At 36.8% G+C, this 19,428-nt stretch overlaps 1 protein-coding gene across 5 annotated transcripts in view; it reads right to left on the bottom strand.

The window, feature by feature from the left end:
* Positions 1-12,583, bottom strand: part of mapta (microtubule-associated protein tau a) — a 35,549-nt gene extending 22,966 nt beyond the window's left edge. For all 5 annotated transcript variants that reach the window (XM_081393161.1, XM_081393157.1, XM_081393159.1 and 2 more), the window contains exons 1-2: positions 12,509-12,583; positions 3,815-4,018 (exon numbers count right to left, since the gene is read on the bottom strand). In XM_081393161.1, the coding sequence (XP_081249287.1) occupies positions 3,815-3,998 (184 nt within the window). In that variant the 5' untranslated portion in view covers positions 3,999-4,018; positions 12,509-12,583. The remainder of the gene's footprint in view (positions 1-3,814; positions 4,019-12,508) is intronic.
* Between the last annotated feature and the right edge of the window lie 6,845 nt (positions 12,584-19,428).

The raw sequence follows: 19,428 nt of genomic DNA, 5'->3' as shown, positions 1-19,428 counted from the left end.
TCTTTGACCATTCCACTGAGTCTCGCTGTTTTTTTCAGCATCTCGCACATGAGCAGCGTGTTTATGCGTCTCGAGACTCTCTCTTTTTTTCCATTCATCAGTGCTGTGGCTCTACAGAGGATACTATTGTGTGGCACCTTGCGCTTTCAAATGCAACAATGTGTTAGGGTTAGGGTTGTTTTACGGGCTACGTTCACACTGTCAGTTTGGGTGATTAACAACCAAATTTACTTACAAGTGCGAGTCTCGAAATGTCCCGTTCACACAGTAACTTACAGTAGCGTCTCAAATACTGTCTGTATGAACATTCAACGAGAGTCAAGCCCGTATTTTCTTACCAGTAAGCATAACGACAGTGACCAAAGTAATAACAAAGATGGCGACATTCTTAAAACTGAGAATTCTTATCACTTTAAATAATCAAACTGAGTGTGAACCTGAACGTATTAAGGACTCAAATACAGGACTGACAACCGTATTGTGCTGCTGTGCGGCCACATTTTACATGTGTGAAAGTACTGTACTTCTACAGTCTCTAATATACTAGTTTTACTATCTATAACATACTCACTCTCTGCTGTGCCATTGCAGTATGTGCCATTTATTTGTGGAAGATTCTCTGAGTAATCTCTCCTCCTTGACTGGGCCATTACAGGAAGAGCAAACGGGGAGAAAGTGTGCACTAGTGAAGGCTGTAAACTAGGGAAATATAAGCTACGCACTAAAGAATGCAAGGGGTCGCAGAGGAAAAAAAGAGAGAGTGTTATGGTCCCATTTAGGGTATGTGAATACATACAATACAACAGAAGACTCTGCTGCAAGCTGGCACCTTTACAAAAGACTGTCAGTCAATACAACGACTGTGTTTGTCCTTCCCCTCCTCACACAAGCTTGGAGTTCAGTGATTGGCAGTGGCTTTAAACGAGCCACTACATTTAGAAAAAAAGAGAGAAAAGCCGGATTTTCCCAGGGCTTTCAGACAGCATCATTTATTTAAAGTGTTGGTTCACCCAAAAATGACAATTCTGTCATCATTTACTCATCCTCATGTCAATCCAAACCCATACGACTTTCATTCATCTTCGGGAACACAAATGAAGATATTTTTAATGAAATCTGAACGATTTCTGTCCCCCCAATAAAAAGTCTATTCTACGCTTCAAAATGTTCATAACAAGATTGTAAAAGAAATCCATATGGATTGAATGGACTTCAACATGATTGATTTATAAGATAAACACATATAATGTAGGCTTTTATCCACATATCAACACTGATAAGCGAATGTACATAGAGCACTCGAATATGGTCACGGATGCTCAAGCATGCTCACTTGACGCGTGACAAGGTTCATTCTCGCATGTTTCGCCAGCACATTTGAGCACGAGAACCAATGAGGTTTGTTCTTGCACATCGAACAAGAACAGTTTCAGAGATCTATAGATCTCTGAAGTAAAACGAAAGTCTTATGGGTTTGGAACGACATGAGAGCGAGTACCTCATGACACTATAGCTTTATGAATCTAGAATCTAGTTGACTAGTTCAGATTACACTATACGCTAGAACGACTGTGGCAATCACATTGAAGTACGCCAACTGTGCAAAGTTTCATTGGTTTGATTCAGTTACTGACAACTGTTTATACTTTTGGAAGAACAGTGAATGAGGGGGTTTCAAACTTGCTCAACATCCTTCGATTGTGTCTTTACATGCCTTCATTTATACACTGTCTCCTTACATTTTCTGTAACCCAACTGAGAACCAATTTCATTACTGTGTGCTTTTCAAAAAGCCTCAATGGTCTGTAAACAAAAAACACAAAACCACACACACATGCAGAAGAAAGCAGGTTGTGTGAAGGCGTTGAATTAGTACCAGCGAGCGTCCTGAGAAGAGCGTGACCCACATGCATGGATTACAGCACGACGCAGCTGCAAAGCCTGGATTGAGGACCCAGTCAAGCACAGCCTTTGGTTTATGTAAAGGAATTAATACACAAGGCTGTATCAAACAGTTGCAGCCAATGCGGCCACATTCATAATCTGAAACAACACTAAAATATTTGTTAAGATCATACGCCCTTCAATGCCTTTGATCATTTAATCTCCCTCATTTGATACGTTTATTTGCCCATGACAGGAGGAAACACACGTTAGCGGTCATGCTAATTAATATTCGGTGGGATAACACATCGACATGCATGCAGTGTCACGGTGAACTCATGTGCTAATGAAATCATTAATATAATCTCATTATTTAGTAGGAACTGTGCAAATCTTTCTCTGGTGTATTATCCAGAACCATTCAGCCTAATAATATCTTTCCCTGGCAGCCATGAAATATTTGATTATGTCTGTCATAACATTTGCCCTTGTAATATTTAATAGTGTGCACTACATATTAATAGATATTATTTATGAAAGACAGTAATTATATCTTCATCCTTATTGGCTGTGGAGGAAAGAAAGTGTCTTTTATACAGTCTAAAAACAAATATTTAGGCTCAGCAAAACAACAACAACAGTGTGCATCAATCTTAGATAACGATAACGTCTAATAAAAGTATGTTCAAACAGCAAACTACAGTAGTCAACATTTGAAGTGGATCAAAAAAGTTAATCAAAGTTGTCCTAAGACAAGAACGGGTATTGTTCAAAATTCATGTATAACTTTGATGAAAGGTTTTGATCCATTTCAAATGTTGACTACTGTACATTGAGTTAGAGAAATTTGCAGCTTAAACAATTTTTTGTTGTTAGCTGGTTAATCAAAAAACTAAGATGTTCCAACTAATTTCAGCACAATCGAGTGGTGGTCCTCAAACCAATTATTCTTATTTCAAATCAGAATAACAGCAAATGTATATGCTAAATATTACTTGTCACAGGCATTAGTGCAGTCATTGCTCATAAGGCCAGAGTAGTTTCAATATAACATTAACTCTATTAAATGTCAAACATAACATAAATAAACACTAACAGGTCTTTCTTTTTACAAAAAAAAAAAAAAAAAAAACATCAAATAAATAACACTCAACTTTAACATTAATTCTCCTCAATTCCTATGCAAAGCATGCTGGGAACTAGAATTCTAGTTCTGCCGCTTCTGGGAATTAATTCTGGGAATTAGATTAATTCTGAGAATTAGAACTAGCCCAATTCTCAACGTTATCAAGACAATTTCATTATGTTAATATTTCCTTTTAAAAAAAGAACACAGAAATTACAGTTTAAAGCTGTAACTTTTGGCGCTCTAGCGGTTAATAAACAGAACTGCGTGCATCTTGAGGAAGAACATTGTAGCCGGAGCACCTTCTCTCTGTTTATGTCTATGACGAGTCACGCAGGCACTGGACTACTCCACAGCGGTACAACCCAAACCAGTCTAAAATAGTCCCAATATAAACACTTACTACAGGTGTACCATAGTGATAAAACACAGTTTGGAAAATGGATTCATGATGTACTCGCTCATAATATATATTTTTTTAATTTTGAATACAAAAAAGTTACAGACTGCAGCTTTAAATTACACATAATATCACATTGATGTAATGTAAAGTTGATTATTATGTCAACATAACCAGGTCCCCTGAATTTCTTTTTAGACTGTAGATCATATTCCACACCAGTACGTCCTTCAAGAACAATTAAACTTGTCCTTTAACTATATTTGAACGTGTCATGATAACATACACACCCTGTTCACACTGCAGAGCTTGTTTAATAGTTCTGACTAATCAGGTAATCGGTATGTATTTATTTTGACTGGCTGTGACACAATGAACCTGTTTTCCCACAGAAGCAAGCTCACCTTTCATTGGACAATCCCCTGGTCTCACAAGCCCCACCGCAATTCCATTCTCCTTATGGAACTGGTTGCCATGATGATCATTGATGGTCATTCCAGAAAGGGAGGTTGCCATGGTATCGCCAGAGTTGTAGTGAGCTGTGTGGCTATTGGGTGAGGAGCTCAAGAAATCGTGCTGCTGGTCCATAGCAAGTCCAAATGCTGATACTGGGTGGAGTGGGAGGGTGGTGGGTAAAGGTAAGGGAGAAAGGATAGAGTAAGAAGGGAAAAAAGAAAGAATAAGTTAGTGGTTGTACGAGAGAAAAGCAGTTAAAAATGCTTTTGCCAGGCACTGATTGTTTTGCTCTGAGTCCTTGCGGCAAAAATGGGTTTTCAGTGCTGACAGAAGAAAAAAAAAATGGTTCAAATCCACTGAAAATCCACAATCCATTAGGCGAAAACCTCCAAAACAACTCTCAGTTCAATGAGTCAACAGTAGTGGCGTCCTCCACTAACTTTTCCAAGGACAACGTGGGTTGAATCAATAACCAATCGTCAGGATCCGTCCCTTCCGCTGGCTTCACACAGGGCTGTCACAAGCTCAGTGTAAACAGAGCCAGAGTGCCGGTGCAAACCTGGATATTTATACTGCCAAACATGCAGGACTAGCTTAAGGTTACTGCCATGTGGCTTAAAATAGTGCAGTCAAGCCAATGTGTCCCCATGCACCTCCTGCAAGCCTTTCTGTAGCCACTTTATTTAAACCATTGTAACACGCAACATAACATACTGCACTTGCAAAAGTTCTCATTTTCCAGGAAAAAAAAATCACGCCTTACATAATGACACGATGTAATTAACAATCACACTGTGAAATGACAGAAAACACCCCTTTTTGCCACTGAAGGCAACTGTAGTTTCTACACGGGACAATCCGGCTCCAAAGCATTGAGGTGTTAAAGGTGTTCATTATTTTGTAATACTATAATCACTGATACTGAAAGTCCATCTGATTTAGTGATACATGTTCAGTTAGCTACCCAGCCCAAAGAAGATTATACATGTTGAAAATTTCACAGCCGTCCTGATGCACAATTCATCCAGCGCATTGCACAGCGCCCAGCCCTGCAGACATCCTGACAGCTCATTCTGACGTGTACGCTTGTAGCACTTAGAAACAGCATGTTTTTTTTTGTTGTTGTTTTTTTTACTGCAACAATGGGAAGGTAATGACTTTTCAACATGATATAATTATATACACTGTCCGGCCAAAAAAAAAAAAGAAGTCGCTGTTTGGATTTAAATAACCTTAGCTATATTCCAAGACGACAATGTCAAGATTCATCAGGCTCAAACTGTAAAAGAATAGTTAGGAAGGAACATGAAGAATCATTTTCACACATGAATTGGCACATTGAGTCCAGATCTTATATTCATTGAAAGTCTTAGGGATGTGCTGGAGGAGACTTTACAGAGTGCTGGACTCAAAAATGTAAGCACCTCTTGTGTAAAAATGATTCTTCATGCTCCCTATGTATATTTAAAAGAGACTATATACTATATATTATAAATTAGACTATATACAGTAGGTTCCAAAAGTCTGCGACCACTACTTAAAGTCGACATGAAATCAAAATTGACCCTATTTACTTTGTTAGCGCGTATTACTAGTCTTGTGGTGAACAATTAATCCGTGCAGGTTAATACACAGAAAAAAAAATCTGAAAAGTTACTTCCGGTCTGGAATGGCGTTCCTTCTCTGATGACGTGAGTTTGACGGCTTAGGTTGAAAACGCTTAACCACTCGCCTCAAACCGTTAGTCTGCTATGAGCAGAGATGGAGAGGAGGAGCGCTAAAGTAAAACCCTGCCCTCTGTTCAATATTCCGTTTCACTTGGAAATACGTCACAGCACTGGAGAAAAGTCGTTTGCGATTCACGGGGACTTTAAAATACTTCACTTTTACATTTAGAGCACAACCACACTACATGTCAGAGCACTGCTCACGAGGCCATCGGCTTCGACTCCCTTTATATGTTTATGTTTCTTATGCAGTCGCAGAAAAAACTTTTTATGCATTGCTTAGTTTTATCATTTGAGAAAGAGAGTTAAAAATGTCGCACAGTGATAGCAAACACATTCATTGGAGTCATGAGGAGCATATTATAGTAGAGAAAAGAGAAATCAAGAGATAAGCCTAAGGGGTTGTTTACACGCTTTTAACTTTTTGACTTTTTATGCGTTTTGGCCCTTCATTTACACGACAACATGTATGTCTTGGCATGTAAATTAAGTTTTGGCGGCCTGAAACCGTAAGCTTTTGAAATCGAGTTTCTAAGTGCAAGTTTATGAAAATGATACCATTATCGTCTCCATGTAAATAACAAAGATGCAAATTTGTGAAAACGGTGACGTCATGCGCATGCGTATTACGTGTTCAGTCGTGTTTCTTTACAACGTGACATCGCCAAACTACTGTACGTGAGAAGCGTTTCGTTTTTAGTACATCGTTGTTGTGTAAACGTACCCTAAGACTGCTGTAGAACATTAGCCGCACCATTACTGCCATAGCAAGCAGTGTGACTGTACAACACACAGCTGTTGTTCTATCCTATTAGCATTTATTGAATACTTTCCCTGTTATATCAACAAATTGCACTTCTCCTTGATCTTATGAGTTTTCCTGCCATGCTTACTCTACTAAAATCCACAGTTCACAACAAAATCCTGTCTGGAATCTCCATGGCACTGCATTGGGCAGTGGGAAAAATCTCACCATTTTTATGCGCATCTGGCACACAAACTGTCTGGAACACAGTGTTTGCACAAGGATTCAGGAACTTTGCTCTCTCTTACCTTTCCTCAGAGCTTTTTGTTCACTGGGAATGTGATGACTGCTCAACATTTATTACCATTTACCTAATATATATCATCAAATGGAACAAATGAATTCTGCAGTATAACAAAAAAGACAGTAGGATCCACAAGTCCTTTGCACTTTTCAAATTCATACAGTATATTATTTTCAATTACAAATTAAATTATGATCATCACACTTGCAGTAAACAGTAAAAATATTGTAAGTTTTTCAGAATGTCTTTTTTGTCACGGTTTCCCATTAATTACAGCAAGAAGTCATGATCATGTCATCCCATTTAATAAAGACCATCTGTCACATTGATCAATGCAAACTTCTTTGTACAAATTTAATTTGATTAGTGACCTAAAGAGTACAAGATCTGAATCTTTTTATTATTTATAACTTTCCAAATTAAAATTAAAATTTGAATTAAAAACTGTATGTGCACCATAACGCCACATGCCTCCAAGGGCAGTTGAAGAGCCCGTCTAACCAGGCTAACTAACATCTGTTGGTTTTTGTGTAGCGGTGCCATGTTGTGAGTGTTAAAGCATAAAAAACATGCACAGTTGGCTCTCTAATGAGTGTGTGTGTGTGCGTGTGTGTGTGTGTGTGTGTGTGTGTGTGTGTGTGTGTGTGTGTGTGTGTGTGTGTGTGTGTGTGTGTGTGTTCAAAGAATGAGAATGATGAACTTGGCACGCTCATGGCCGTTCTGCAAACCAACCTAAAAGCGGTAATGCAAGGGTGTGTGCGACTACAGAACGCACAAGATCAACATAGATGTTTACACAGCACCTGGGATACTATGCAAAGACATATTCGCCACAGGGTACACATATAAAACCATCAAAAGTGTCAGTAACAAAGACATTCAGTTTGGATTCCTGCATTCAAAGGCGAGGTGAGGGTTAACATGGACACAAGTTGCCTGGACACAAGATCAGATCGCAGCGGTCTTTCCTTCTTTATAGACCTTATTCAAAGCAGCGTCATGACAGGTATGATAGCGAGGCTGATTACAAAAGCAAAAGTCTCACTATTAAAAGCCATGTCCCAGGCACACAATTATAATGATGTTCTCACTATAATTTTATGTGGCTTATTTGACAGACTTGCGCTGAACATGTGGCACTTTACTGTATTTTCCTTTTTGAAGTGATTTCAATCATATTTCAAGCAATTCAAAACCATCATGGCGAACTGAAGAGTCTCAGCTGAAGGAAATAATCAATTTATTGGCTTTAATATACATAACGATAACCGATAACGATAACATTAAAAATGAACATATATCGGCTGATACCGATACGGTGGCCGATATAACGTGCATCCCTAGTTAGAATGCTAATCACATAGGCTTGGTCTCACATAAAATTAACAAAATGTATTTACTTATTTTGATAATGCGTTGCTGCTTTCTCCAACTTTCTCCAACACACAATTAGCATGACACTGAAGCTGAAGTTTAAACCGTTGTATACAGATGATTCAGACTGCAAACTAGACTGTATGCTACAAATAGATGCAGCTGAATGCTTCCTTGTAAACATACACTTCCTCTTTCTTTGAATTCTGTGAAACCGATCGTTCAAATAGACGTGGGAGCATTTGATTCTTCCCATGGAGTGTCAAGACGTCTTATGAAACAAAGATCCCACTGTTACACTGAAAGGAAGTCAACAAACTTCTGGATTTTTTTGCTGTTCTGTTCTTGTCAGTGTCGTGTTTGTAGTTTTGTGGGACATTTCAATAGCCGTGCTTAAAATTTCGCTTCTAACACCAAGACATCTAGAAAACATTCGAAATTCTAATGTAAAAACAACAACAAAAATGTAATGTAAAAACCTTCTATTCTTGCAGATTGCAAAAACATACATACACTGAGGCAAGGACACAATCATGTTGTAATTGTCCTTTTATTTAAAGGAATGTAATAACTATAGGATTTAAATGGATTTGAGGGGATAAAGAAAAAGAACAAGAATAAGAATTATCTGTAAATTAATCCATTTGAATTCATATTTTTATTTTAGAATATCTAATTCATATGCCTAATATGTTCAAAATGCAAAACAGCAAAATATTTCTTTTCCAGCCACATTCAATTAGATTTCTATTGTAAAACAACTGTCAAATATCAAATGTTAACACCTCAGATCTTACCATGCACTCTTTCACAGTTAAAAACTGAAGCCCTTTGATTTCGTTGGCCATCTCAATTATTTTGACACTGACAAGTGCTGTTAAGGCCCGTTCACACCAAGAACGATTACGATATTAGCGTCCACACGCTGCAGTTTATGAATGCTTGAGCTCTTGGATAAAGCAGGATGGATTCTGATTGGCTGTCAATGTTTTTATCTTTCATCAGCTAGAAGAAATCGTTCTGAAAGTGATTCCAACGATAGGGTGTAGGGTGTGTAGGGGCCTTTAGACCGCTAAGGCAGATGGGGGTTATGACCATTCACTGAAATCCTGTAGACAATCTATCTTAAAAAAAAAAAAAAAAAAATCTGTATACTGTAGCCTATCAATTTAGCAGGTATTATTTGTTATGTAAGCAGGCAAATCTGTAATCAGTAGATCTGACCATGTCAAAAACTGCTTGGTTAGCAGTAAATCTATGGATGGCACCAGAGTGTATCTCCTTAGGCGTTATTGCTTGTTTATCTGGCACCAAACTGAAAATCGCTGCTCTCCACTGGCTCGCACTGAGTTTGTGCTTTAGAATAGCTGAAAGTATCTGATGCTCTCATCACGGTTGACTACCCTTGTATTCCTGACCTAAATTTGCTCAGCATCGTTATGAAGCACAGTTACTCCTCTCTCATATTCTCTCACTGCTTTCAATCCCCGCCTCCTTTCGGGCAGGGGAGGCCAGTTATGTTCTAATTCAAACACAGTCCCATAACATAACAGACGTATCACAAAATGACTCATTTATGAAATCAACCAAATCAAGATTACATAAGACCCTGGCAGTCTAGTATGTAGAACCCAATATTGGATTAGATGACAAGAATACAGACTGTAAATCTGATGCCAGAAAATGTATTCTGACTGCTGTGATGACATAAGCAACTTCCATTATCCCGCTAGCATGCGAAATAACTCTTATGATGAGTCACTCCCTTTATGAGCAGGGTGTAGAATGGTTCCACTGTACTGTGGTGGAAAGACAAATATCAATTTCAGAAAATTATGCACTTTGTTAAATATATTATTTGTCTATTATTATTGCAGCACACACCAATCAGTTAAAAATACATTCATTTTGCAACAAAAAAATATATATTTATATGCTAATATTGAACATTTTTATATGTAAGGAACAATTGACAACGGACTGTTGAATTATTAGAAAATAATGCACACACGAGGTGGTAATGCGGCCACGATGCGAAACAGAGTTACACTTCAGGTGTGCATTATTTTCTAATAATTCAATGGACCGGAGTCAATTATTCCTCTTATAATACGGTTACCACACAAAAGCCAAGTCATTTAAAATGAATAATAAAAAAAAAATCCTTCCAATGTAGCTCACAAAATGCTCTTGACATGCTGTATATTATGGATCATCAGGTTTTGCATGAACTTGTTCGAGTGCAGCAGATGTCATCAAAGCAAACGAACAACCCGAATACTGTAATCTCTATTCATTTTTCAACTCATCAATATACTTTTGATCGTATCATTTGTAGTGATTTTATTAAATTGCCAAAATAGAATAAACATTTTTATTAATGGTCTCAAACTTTTGTACCCCACTTTACATGTGTTTCAGATCATGACTAGCAGCATTCCAGAACAGTCATGCAAAAGTTCTCAGGGCATAGGACCATGTGGATGCATGTAGACGTGGAATTTTGGAATTCTGCTCATCACGCTTCTGTCAGAGAGGTAATGGCCTAAGTCTCCGCAGCTGCAAATTCACCTCAAATTACACAAATCACTTGGTCTGTGGCAGAGATCCCAATCACACCCTCTCATGCCAACTACTCTGAGGAGACTGATGTTGCAGCAAGCTAAACCCCTCTGTCAGTGCCATGCCAATTAAGCACTCATACTGGTCTGAGAGACTTCATATGGCATTATGTCAGAGATGTTATGCTCTTTGTAAGCCTGTCCATATCACTAAACCACAACAATTTGCTCAGATGTTTCCATGGGGCTTAGTGACCATTAAAAATAATAAGCTCACATGGCAAATATCTAGAATGCTGGGGCTCTTCTATCATTTTTGCAACAACATGTTTACACAAATGGCACAGAACATTAATCAATGCAATGTTTGTTGTTCTTCCCCAGAAGAAAGATCTAATTATATGTGATTGTGATATATTTGATTCAGTGGCCGCAATGTTTTATGATTCTACATATTCTGTAATGGCTTCTGCTGAAATTCCCCATCAGAAATAGGCTACCCCTAATTAGTCAATTTAATTAACTAACCATTTTATGAATTAAATTATGACTGCTTCGACAGATGATTTTAGTGTGACTTTTGGGACACTAAAGGAGTTGTAACAATGTCAGCTGCTCTTTTTCATACAACAAAGGTGCATAATGCCTGTGGATACACCCTATTTGCAGGGTCTCTAAACCATGAGAGTGGCTCGACTTATTCTATTATGAAATAATTATTGAGATTCAGTCATGACAATTTAAAACGTAAAAACAGAAATCGGACACTGGCAATGGCGGTATTCATGTAATCAATATAAAGCTGTAATGAGGGAAAAAGGCGAGGCACCTTAAAACCCTCAACTCAACCCCCATTTTAAATCGGATTACAGTCCACAAGGGATGCAGTTTAACACAGTGATTATATACATTGGGTACCGCTACCAAAACGACCCCGTGTGCGAAGCGCGCATTGAACATGAAGAATAATAATGCTGGTTACTAAATTAACCCATGCATCCATGAATAGACAACTGTACAGTCGTTGACGAACGGTGTTGCAATAGCATTATTGGAACACAGAATCAGCACTCGGTCAGCGACGAAGCGTAACCATGAAATGAATTAAAAGCGAGTCGCCTATAAATTCGACAGACCTCAAGCGTGATATCAGAATCAGAGACACTGTGATGGCTGCATTCAGACACATGAACACAGACAGACCAGACGACATGAAGAGCTGGAATCATGGCCGCATCTCTCTTCTGTAGAGATGGAGGGAGGTGGTGCGTTCCAACAAAGCATCCTTCAACAAAAATCGTTTTACAATGTGCTCGAACTTGCACAGGCATACGCATTCCGTTTTTGGAGCGGAAGAAACAACCTCGCTTGAATACAGTGTTTCTTTTATTTGGAATTATTCGCATTCTTTGTAGCAGTCCATAAATATTTTGCTAGAATAAAAATGACACATTGTGCGTAATAGCTATAGCGATCTGCGTTGAACTGATAATATGAAAATAAAGGTAACGTGCAGAGGGAAAAGATATTTTACACGTCTAAAGGTCTAGTCTTGAACATGAGCACGTTAACAGATTGGCATTTGGTGAAAAGTCCCATAAATACCGTTACACGTACGCTCGGTTTAGTCTGAATAATCTTGTTAGTCACTTAACGTATTTTTCTTATGAGACCGGGCATTTTCTCCTAATATTTGAGCATATTTCATATACATTCTATATTCAGAGCATTAGTTTATTAATACGTAAGCTGCACAGGCCCGATTTAACAACATGACTTGACCAGCGACGATTTAGAATTGCGACAAGGACACGCGCATGATGTCTGCTTGTTTCAAACCTTCTTCGAATACAGTGCATGAAAACCAGCATACATACACAAAGAAATCGCATTTAAAATCACAAATGGCAGCTTTGACAGGTTCTGCTTACCTGTGCACGGGTCGCTGTTATTGTCTCTCCAGCTGCAGTCGCTCACTGAGCGCAAGACTAGAGCTCGAGAGCTGCTGTTCCTATAGCAGCCTGTGCAAGAGACGAGCGCTAGAGAGACATCAGAGAATCAACTGCTTTTCTTCCGAATCTTTCACAAATCGCCGCGCTCAATATGAAAACTTCGAAAACAATATGACAAAAAATCGAAGACGCGAGCGTTTAAGTTGAGTGCATCTGTTTACTATAGGATAATGTGCTGCTGTATGTGGATGGGACCAGTAGCCTACGTATTTGGACACTTGAAAATATATGAATACATGAAAACAAAAATTGACTCGCTATTTATATTAAATAAAGATAGATTATAATAATAGGTTTATTATAGAGTGTGGATTAGTGGGACACCTAAGATTCAGTGCATTTAGGGGAGGTTAACGCTTTTTGTTTGAGCATCATGTGGTTCCCATAGCAGACCAACACTGAATAAACATTGAATCAATGTTAATGCATTAACCAAAAGATCATTGAATCAAATGTTGAAATTTATTTAATCAAATAATGTTATTTCAACGATGAAAAATCGATCAGGATTGACATAAAACAATAATTTTCAACCTCAATCGTAATGATGATTCTGAAGGAATTTCAACATTGAATCAATGTCATCTTGCTATCTGGGTTGGTTGTGCTATAGATCTCTCAAACTTTGATATATGGTTGCCACATTTGTCTAACAAAACTAACTTGGTACGTCTGCAAGATGTTTGTTAAAGATCACTTTATCTGGAAAGCATCTGCTGTTTACTGACATCTGATAGACGTCTTTAAGATGTCAGTTTTACATACATTCTAAATCATAAACATCTTCATTTTCTAAACGTCTATTTGACATCTGGCTTGGAAATGTCCTAGACGTAATCGCAGATGAGCAAACACTCTAAAAAATACGTCTTCCAGATGTAAACACACATCTATCAAATAGACGTCTCTCCAATGGAGGCTATGTGCTATCTTGTTAATGATACAAAGAGTTGTAACACTATTTGGGGATAGGTGTCACAATGAGAGGTGATTTGTTGAAGTATTATCCACATTCCACACCATCTATTTTATAAAAGAACTTTATTGAAGAACAAAGAATAATCACTTTTGAATAAAGTGAAATATTTAAAATGACAAAAATAAAAACATATTGTATTTCTTTTAGGACTTTAAACTGTTTTATATCACAAATGTTACATGGATACACACAAACACTCACGGACAGTTGTTTTTGTGTTCACTTTAATGTTGTTATAGGTAATGTGTCCCTTATCCATTAGGTGGCGACCAAGTGCTTGCTGAGAGTTAAGTTGCAGTGTTCGAAGGATTGAAGCAAGTCTGCCAGTGCTTCTGAGTAGTCACATTTTAATCTTAAAATATTTTATGACTCATTGAATAAAATTACTAAAAATAAGATGTGTATAAAAACATCTCTCAAATTGAAAAAAAGTAATTTGTAGAATTTAATGTTTTACTTTGTACAATGTAAGATCAGTTATACGTTTCCCCCAATATCTGTTTGGCTTATGTTTGATGTTAAATGTCATTGTATGCTTTTCTGAAAGTTAAATAAAAAAAAGAGTAGTCACATTTTGTGCTCTTGTGTACAGTCAAAAACTTTGATGTTAATAAATCTCGTATGGAAATGAAATGAAAGCCACTTTATTGACACATCACAACATTCAGTCACTATATGTTGCTATCCATCTATTTTTATTATAATTTTATGATATCACATGGATTATTTATGATATCTGAATGGAAATGCCAGGATACACATAAATTCAAAAACATGTATGCGCTCAAATGAGGCAGAACTCATAGGTTGTAACATTTTTAAAGAACTGTTTGATACAACCATCCCCATTCCAAACAGCCATAACATAGCTAACTGTTTTAGCATGTGGGTTTGAGAGAAACAGCTAGCCTACTTTAGGTTATGCAAGCCAATGTATAATAAAATAATTGCTAGGCAAAAAATAATCTTGACAAAAATGTGTAGGGCACCGCGGGGCACAACCTAACGCGAGGTTAAATGTAACACGGACCTTTTACATAGTTAGTCAGGGTCAAGCAGGTTGTGTTTCCGCTTATTTTGACACCATGCAAGTACATTTTTCATCATACGTTTTTTTCGGTTTCTGAGTTGGGTGTGTACGTCACCAAATCTAACTTTATATTACCTTAATCACTGTCTTGTTGGCTAAAACATTGCACCGGTTTGAAACATGCATGTCAGCAACTCCTATAGCAACTGTTAGCTAGGCTTAACATTTTTTTTTTTTTTTGTACACAGCGGGGTTAGTTGTAGCACTGCCAAGTGTACAAGATAATGAAATGAAAACAGGGACCCACACAACTTTTCAGGTTTGAGTATTTATTTATATATTTATTTAGCCACATTTAACTTTGTTGGACTCTCACAAACAATCTTGGAATTGAAATGTCAAAGTATGATTTTTTTCACATTTGTTAACTATGCATTGATCACTTGTTTATTTATTAAAAAGCCTGTTTTTCATGCAATAAACCCTTTAAAATGTGATTTTGAGCGATGAGGATGGATGTATGGATATCTATACAGATGTACAAACAATATCAAACTATACAGATAAAATAGTACTGAATTATGTGACACACAAGTGTTACCGTTAACCCTGCATATGGGGTAAGTTGTAACATTTGCACCTCTGTTACTTTCAATCAGTGCAACTGTACGAAAATGGTAGAAAAAAACTTTAAGTGTTCATTTGTAGCAGAGATGTGCTTGTTTTTTACCATTACAATTTGCTTAACACATGCTTCATATTCTCACCATGTGCAGAGTATAGAAGTTTAACAAGTTTTTAAGACATTCCATGTTCCAAAGTTTAAATATTTTTAAAGATCTTTTATGGAAATGTTCTATATTTATTAACTGAACATTTTTTACTTCATAACATATTTATTATAGTAGTTGCTTCAAGAAATCTGACATATTTGTAATAAATTATTTTCAATAGTATATGATTTATGTGTTATATATTTGTATTTTACATTTCACATGTGAACATATAAAACAAGGGCATGCACATTTAACCATGTGTGTGTTTTTGCAAGTTTGCTTTGTACAAATAAAACAATTTCTAATCCAAAATATAGTGTCCCAGATTTCAGCATAAGCTTTCCCACTATAGAAATCCCACAAATTCTTAAACAATTTGGCACAAATAGCACTAGTATATGCATAATTTTCCCTTTGAGTATACCATATCTGGAAAAAAATGTATTCTGATTTAATAAGGGAACTGGCTGGCACTGCCTCAAAAGAGAGTGGCCGTAAGTGACCAACAGGAGCTCAATGAAAAAAAAAAAAAATTAGTAAAATAGTAAAATCTTTTACTATGAATAGTAAAATCATAGTAAAATCTATGGTACACTATTAAGAAGTGGTAATCTGCAATTTATATCTTTACCTTTGCCTTTTCACATTCAGTATCCAACACCAGTCAGTATTATTCATCAATGATTCTAACAGTTTTTTTCAGATGAATTCTTTCATTGCTTAGGACCTCTTTAATATAATTCCAACAATCACAAACTATTTTACATATTCAGTGATGTAAAACACTTAATGGGAAAATGACTTAAAATGAAAACATTTCATGTCATCTCAGAAGACAAAATTGCTTTGTCTCAGACCTCAAGGCTATATCACAAAGGTAACACAAGCTCACTGGAAAAACTTACATCTTCCTACATTTTGGCAAAACGCAAAAAATACCAATACATACAAATCACTGCAGTTTCCAACTGAAATGAACACTACAGGCAAAAAAAAAAAAAAAAAAAAAAATTCGATTACAGGGCCAGATCTTTGGAAAAATACTTTTCACGTGCTTCCTTGCACACTATTATGTCAAGTCACCTTTATTTATATAGCACTTTATATAATACAGATTGTTTCAAAGCAATTTTACAGTGACAATAAAATTATGTATTTCAACTGCTGTTCAGCTAAAGTCATGTTCAGTGTTGATTCAGTTCCGTTGTAAAGATCAATGAATAAATTAGTTAATTTCATCTATAAAGCATTTCTGCAAAAAAAGCGTCCATGCAGTCAGATCAATAATATTGTTGTATATTAAAAGCCCCGGTTTCACCGAAAAGGCTTAAGCGTAGGTCTAGACTACAATGCACGTTTGAGCTGTTTTAACTGAAAGCAACTTGCACTGTACATATTTTAAGATAAGTCAGTGCCATTGTTTTGTCTCAGTCAAGATGTAGCCTATACCAGTAATGTTTTTCCTAAGGCATATTTATAAAAGCTATTTAAATGTCCTTAGTGAACTAAGGCCTAATCTAAGCCTTGTCTGTGGAACCAGGCTTAAGTGTCTCCAAATAAGCAAGCCAGAGGCAACAGTGGCAAGGAACCCAAACTCCATTAGGTGACAGGAACTGGATGAATATTATGACTTTGTAATATTATGATTATAAACTAATAAATTTTGACCTTTGCATCACATGAGTGATTCTATAATTGGAGATACATTTTGCATTTCAAAAAGTTAGAGGGGTGGAGCTTACTTCTGGCTCCTCCTTGCTAAAGTTCCAGCGAGGAGGAGCGAATGTAATTTAGGCCTAATGGGTGGAGCTAGGATATCCAACCACACCCTAACCCTACACACAACTCTATCCCTCCACCCTCTTAGAGCTCCAGCGAGGAGGAGCTGGTCGACATTTGACTGCAGTGAGTACCACTTGAAAAGTTAAGGAAAAAAAACTCTTCACTAACAGAAATTCTTACCAGTATCTTATTGAAAACATTACATTTTACTAATTCAGTGCTTACCAATCACAAGTTACTTCCTTTTTGTTTACTTTTAAAGAAAAACATTTCTTTATAGCATTGTTTGTCAACTCTTGTTACAGTCAATTCGGTTACATACTGCCCTCATTGTTACTTGACCTTGGTAACAGAGTTTGAGGGTAACAGAATTGACTATTTTAAACTTTTTAGCCAAAAACTCCACTTGCTAGAATAAATGCCAAGAACACATGGCACTAATGAAATCATGATTAAAAAACTTTTAAATAACCCACTGTGTGATCAGTGATAAATTCTGCTTTCTTTTTGATTTTGGCGTTTTACAAATTAACTCTGTGAAAGAACTTTTTAGAATAAAATATTTTCTCAGAAAGAGCACACATACCTTTCAGTGCTTTAGAACTAACCAGTGAGGGAAAGTGACATAATTTCCTGTATCTTGCATAGTTGTGGGAGGTAATTCCACCAATTTAAAGGCAAAGTATGGTATGGTAACAGAATTAACGCAAGATTTATGGACACATTTTAAGATAAAAGTTATATTTAAAAAATTTAATGTTGTCGAGTTAGGAAAATTACTATTTAGGGCTTGTATAAATAAACTAAATGAAATAATACCAAAGAAAAGTCAAATCAAATATCTTGATTACACAAAGATACATGATGGAAAAAAAATACACTGACTAATTCGGACAACAAGAAATCATGATTTTTAGCTATACAAGACACTTTTTTACAGAAAATATTATATTGTTATGGCCTGTAACATCCGTTGATCTTGTGATCCATGACAATGAGTAACACATTTTTAAAATAATAAAAAATATAACCATTTAAAAAAAAAAAAAAAAAAAAAAAAAAAAGACTTTGGCCACCAAATGTACCTGCGATTCTAGAATCAGCCACATAACCAGCTCCAAATGTTTGGCTTTTCTGATGTGTTAAACTTGTTAGCTCACCCGGCGTAGTATTGCACTTACAATGCGGAGCTCATGGGTACCATTTAAATAAGAGTTGCACCAAAAGTGCTCGAAGACTTGTAGAAGCAAGCTAAAATGGCATGGTTACTTCAGCAATGAAATGCGTTTGTTACGTTTACTTTTGTTAACCCTATCAGGTATGTTTAGGGTTTAGTGTAGGTGGTATGTTCTTTTCAAACTTGATAGAAATTAAAGCTTTAGCATAAGTTCTGCCAGGAAGACTCAATCAGTGCGTCATGTATTACCTCACTTCTAAACAATCATGTGCTAACACTTGCAGTATAAAAGATTGGTACTTACTTAATCACTCCAACCAAGAAGCAGTGCTTCGCCTTCTGAGAACATAGTTCCCAGTGTGTATACGGTTAGAAGATGGCTGTCTGATTTGACCTTGTTATTTGTACATGCTGTGACTATATAAATCACAACATGTTAATAGGAAAATGTTGGTGTTAGTTTGTCACTTATTGGGAGCAGTATGCTAGCTGGAGCTGTTTACCTCCAGTCTTTGTGCTAAGCTAGGCTAGCGGTGGGTGCGTCAGACAGAGTTAAGGCACGCACGGAGATGAGAAGGGTATGTATGGACTTATCTAACTCTGGGGGATACGGTGAATAAGCTAAAGTCCCCAAAAGTCGGCATGTTCCTTTAAAGTAGTGCATATTTACATATATGAACAATCATTTGAAGCATATAGTACATTTTATACACAGCAAAAATTGCCTGTATTTGACCGAAATTAGAAGCGTCAGCAAGCTGACTACCTAAATAGTGCAGTGAATGTTTATATGGTTGTCAACGAATGGGATGCTACATTTTATTCAAAATTAAATCTTTACATTTTGACTTCAATAAGATATCCTTAAGAAAGAAGAAGGAATAATGTGTCCTTCCTCTTCTTTCCGAGAACAAAGCACTTGGAACGCGACAAGCTCATAATCACAACTTCAGATTCAATAGCATGTGAAGGCAGCATAACCTTTTAGCACCACTCACAGGACATTTCAGTTAAGAACTGATGTGATACATCCGCAAATTCATTTGGTGCATGCGGCTCATTGCATTGGTCAATGTCAGTTAACTGTAATGAGTT

The sequence above is a fragment of the Scardinius erythrophthalmus genome (genome assembly GCF_964197995.2).
Source record: "Scardinius erythrophthalmus genome assembly, chromosome: 18".
NCBI lineage: Eukaryota > Metazoa > Chordata > Actinopteri > Cypriniformes > Leuciscidae > Scardinius > Scardinius erythrophthalmus.
Note: the sequence above shows the minus strand (reverse complement) of the source record. Positions and strands in the feature narration are given on the sequence as shown.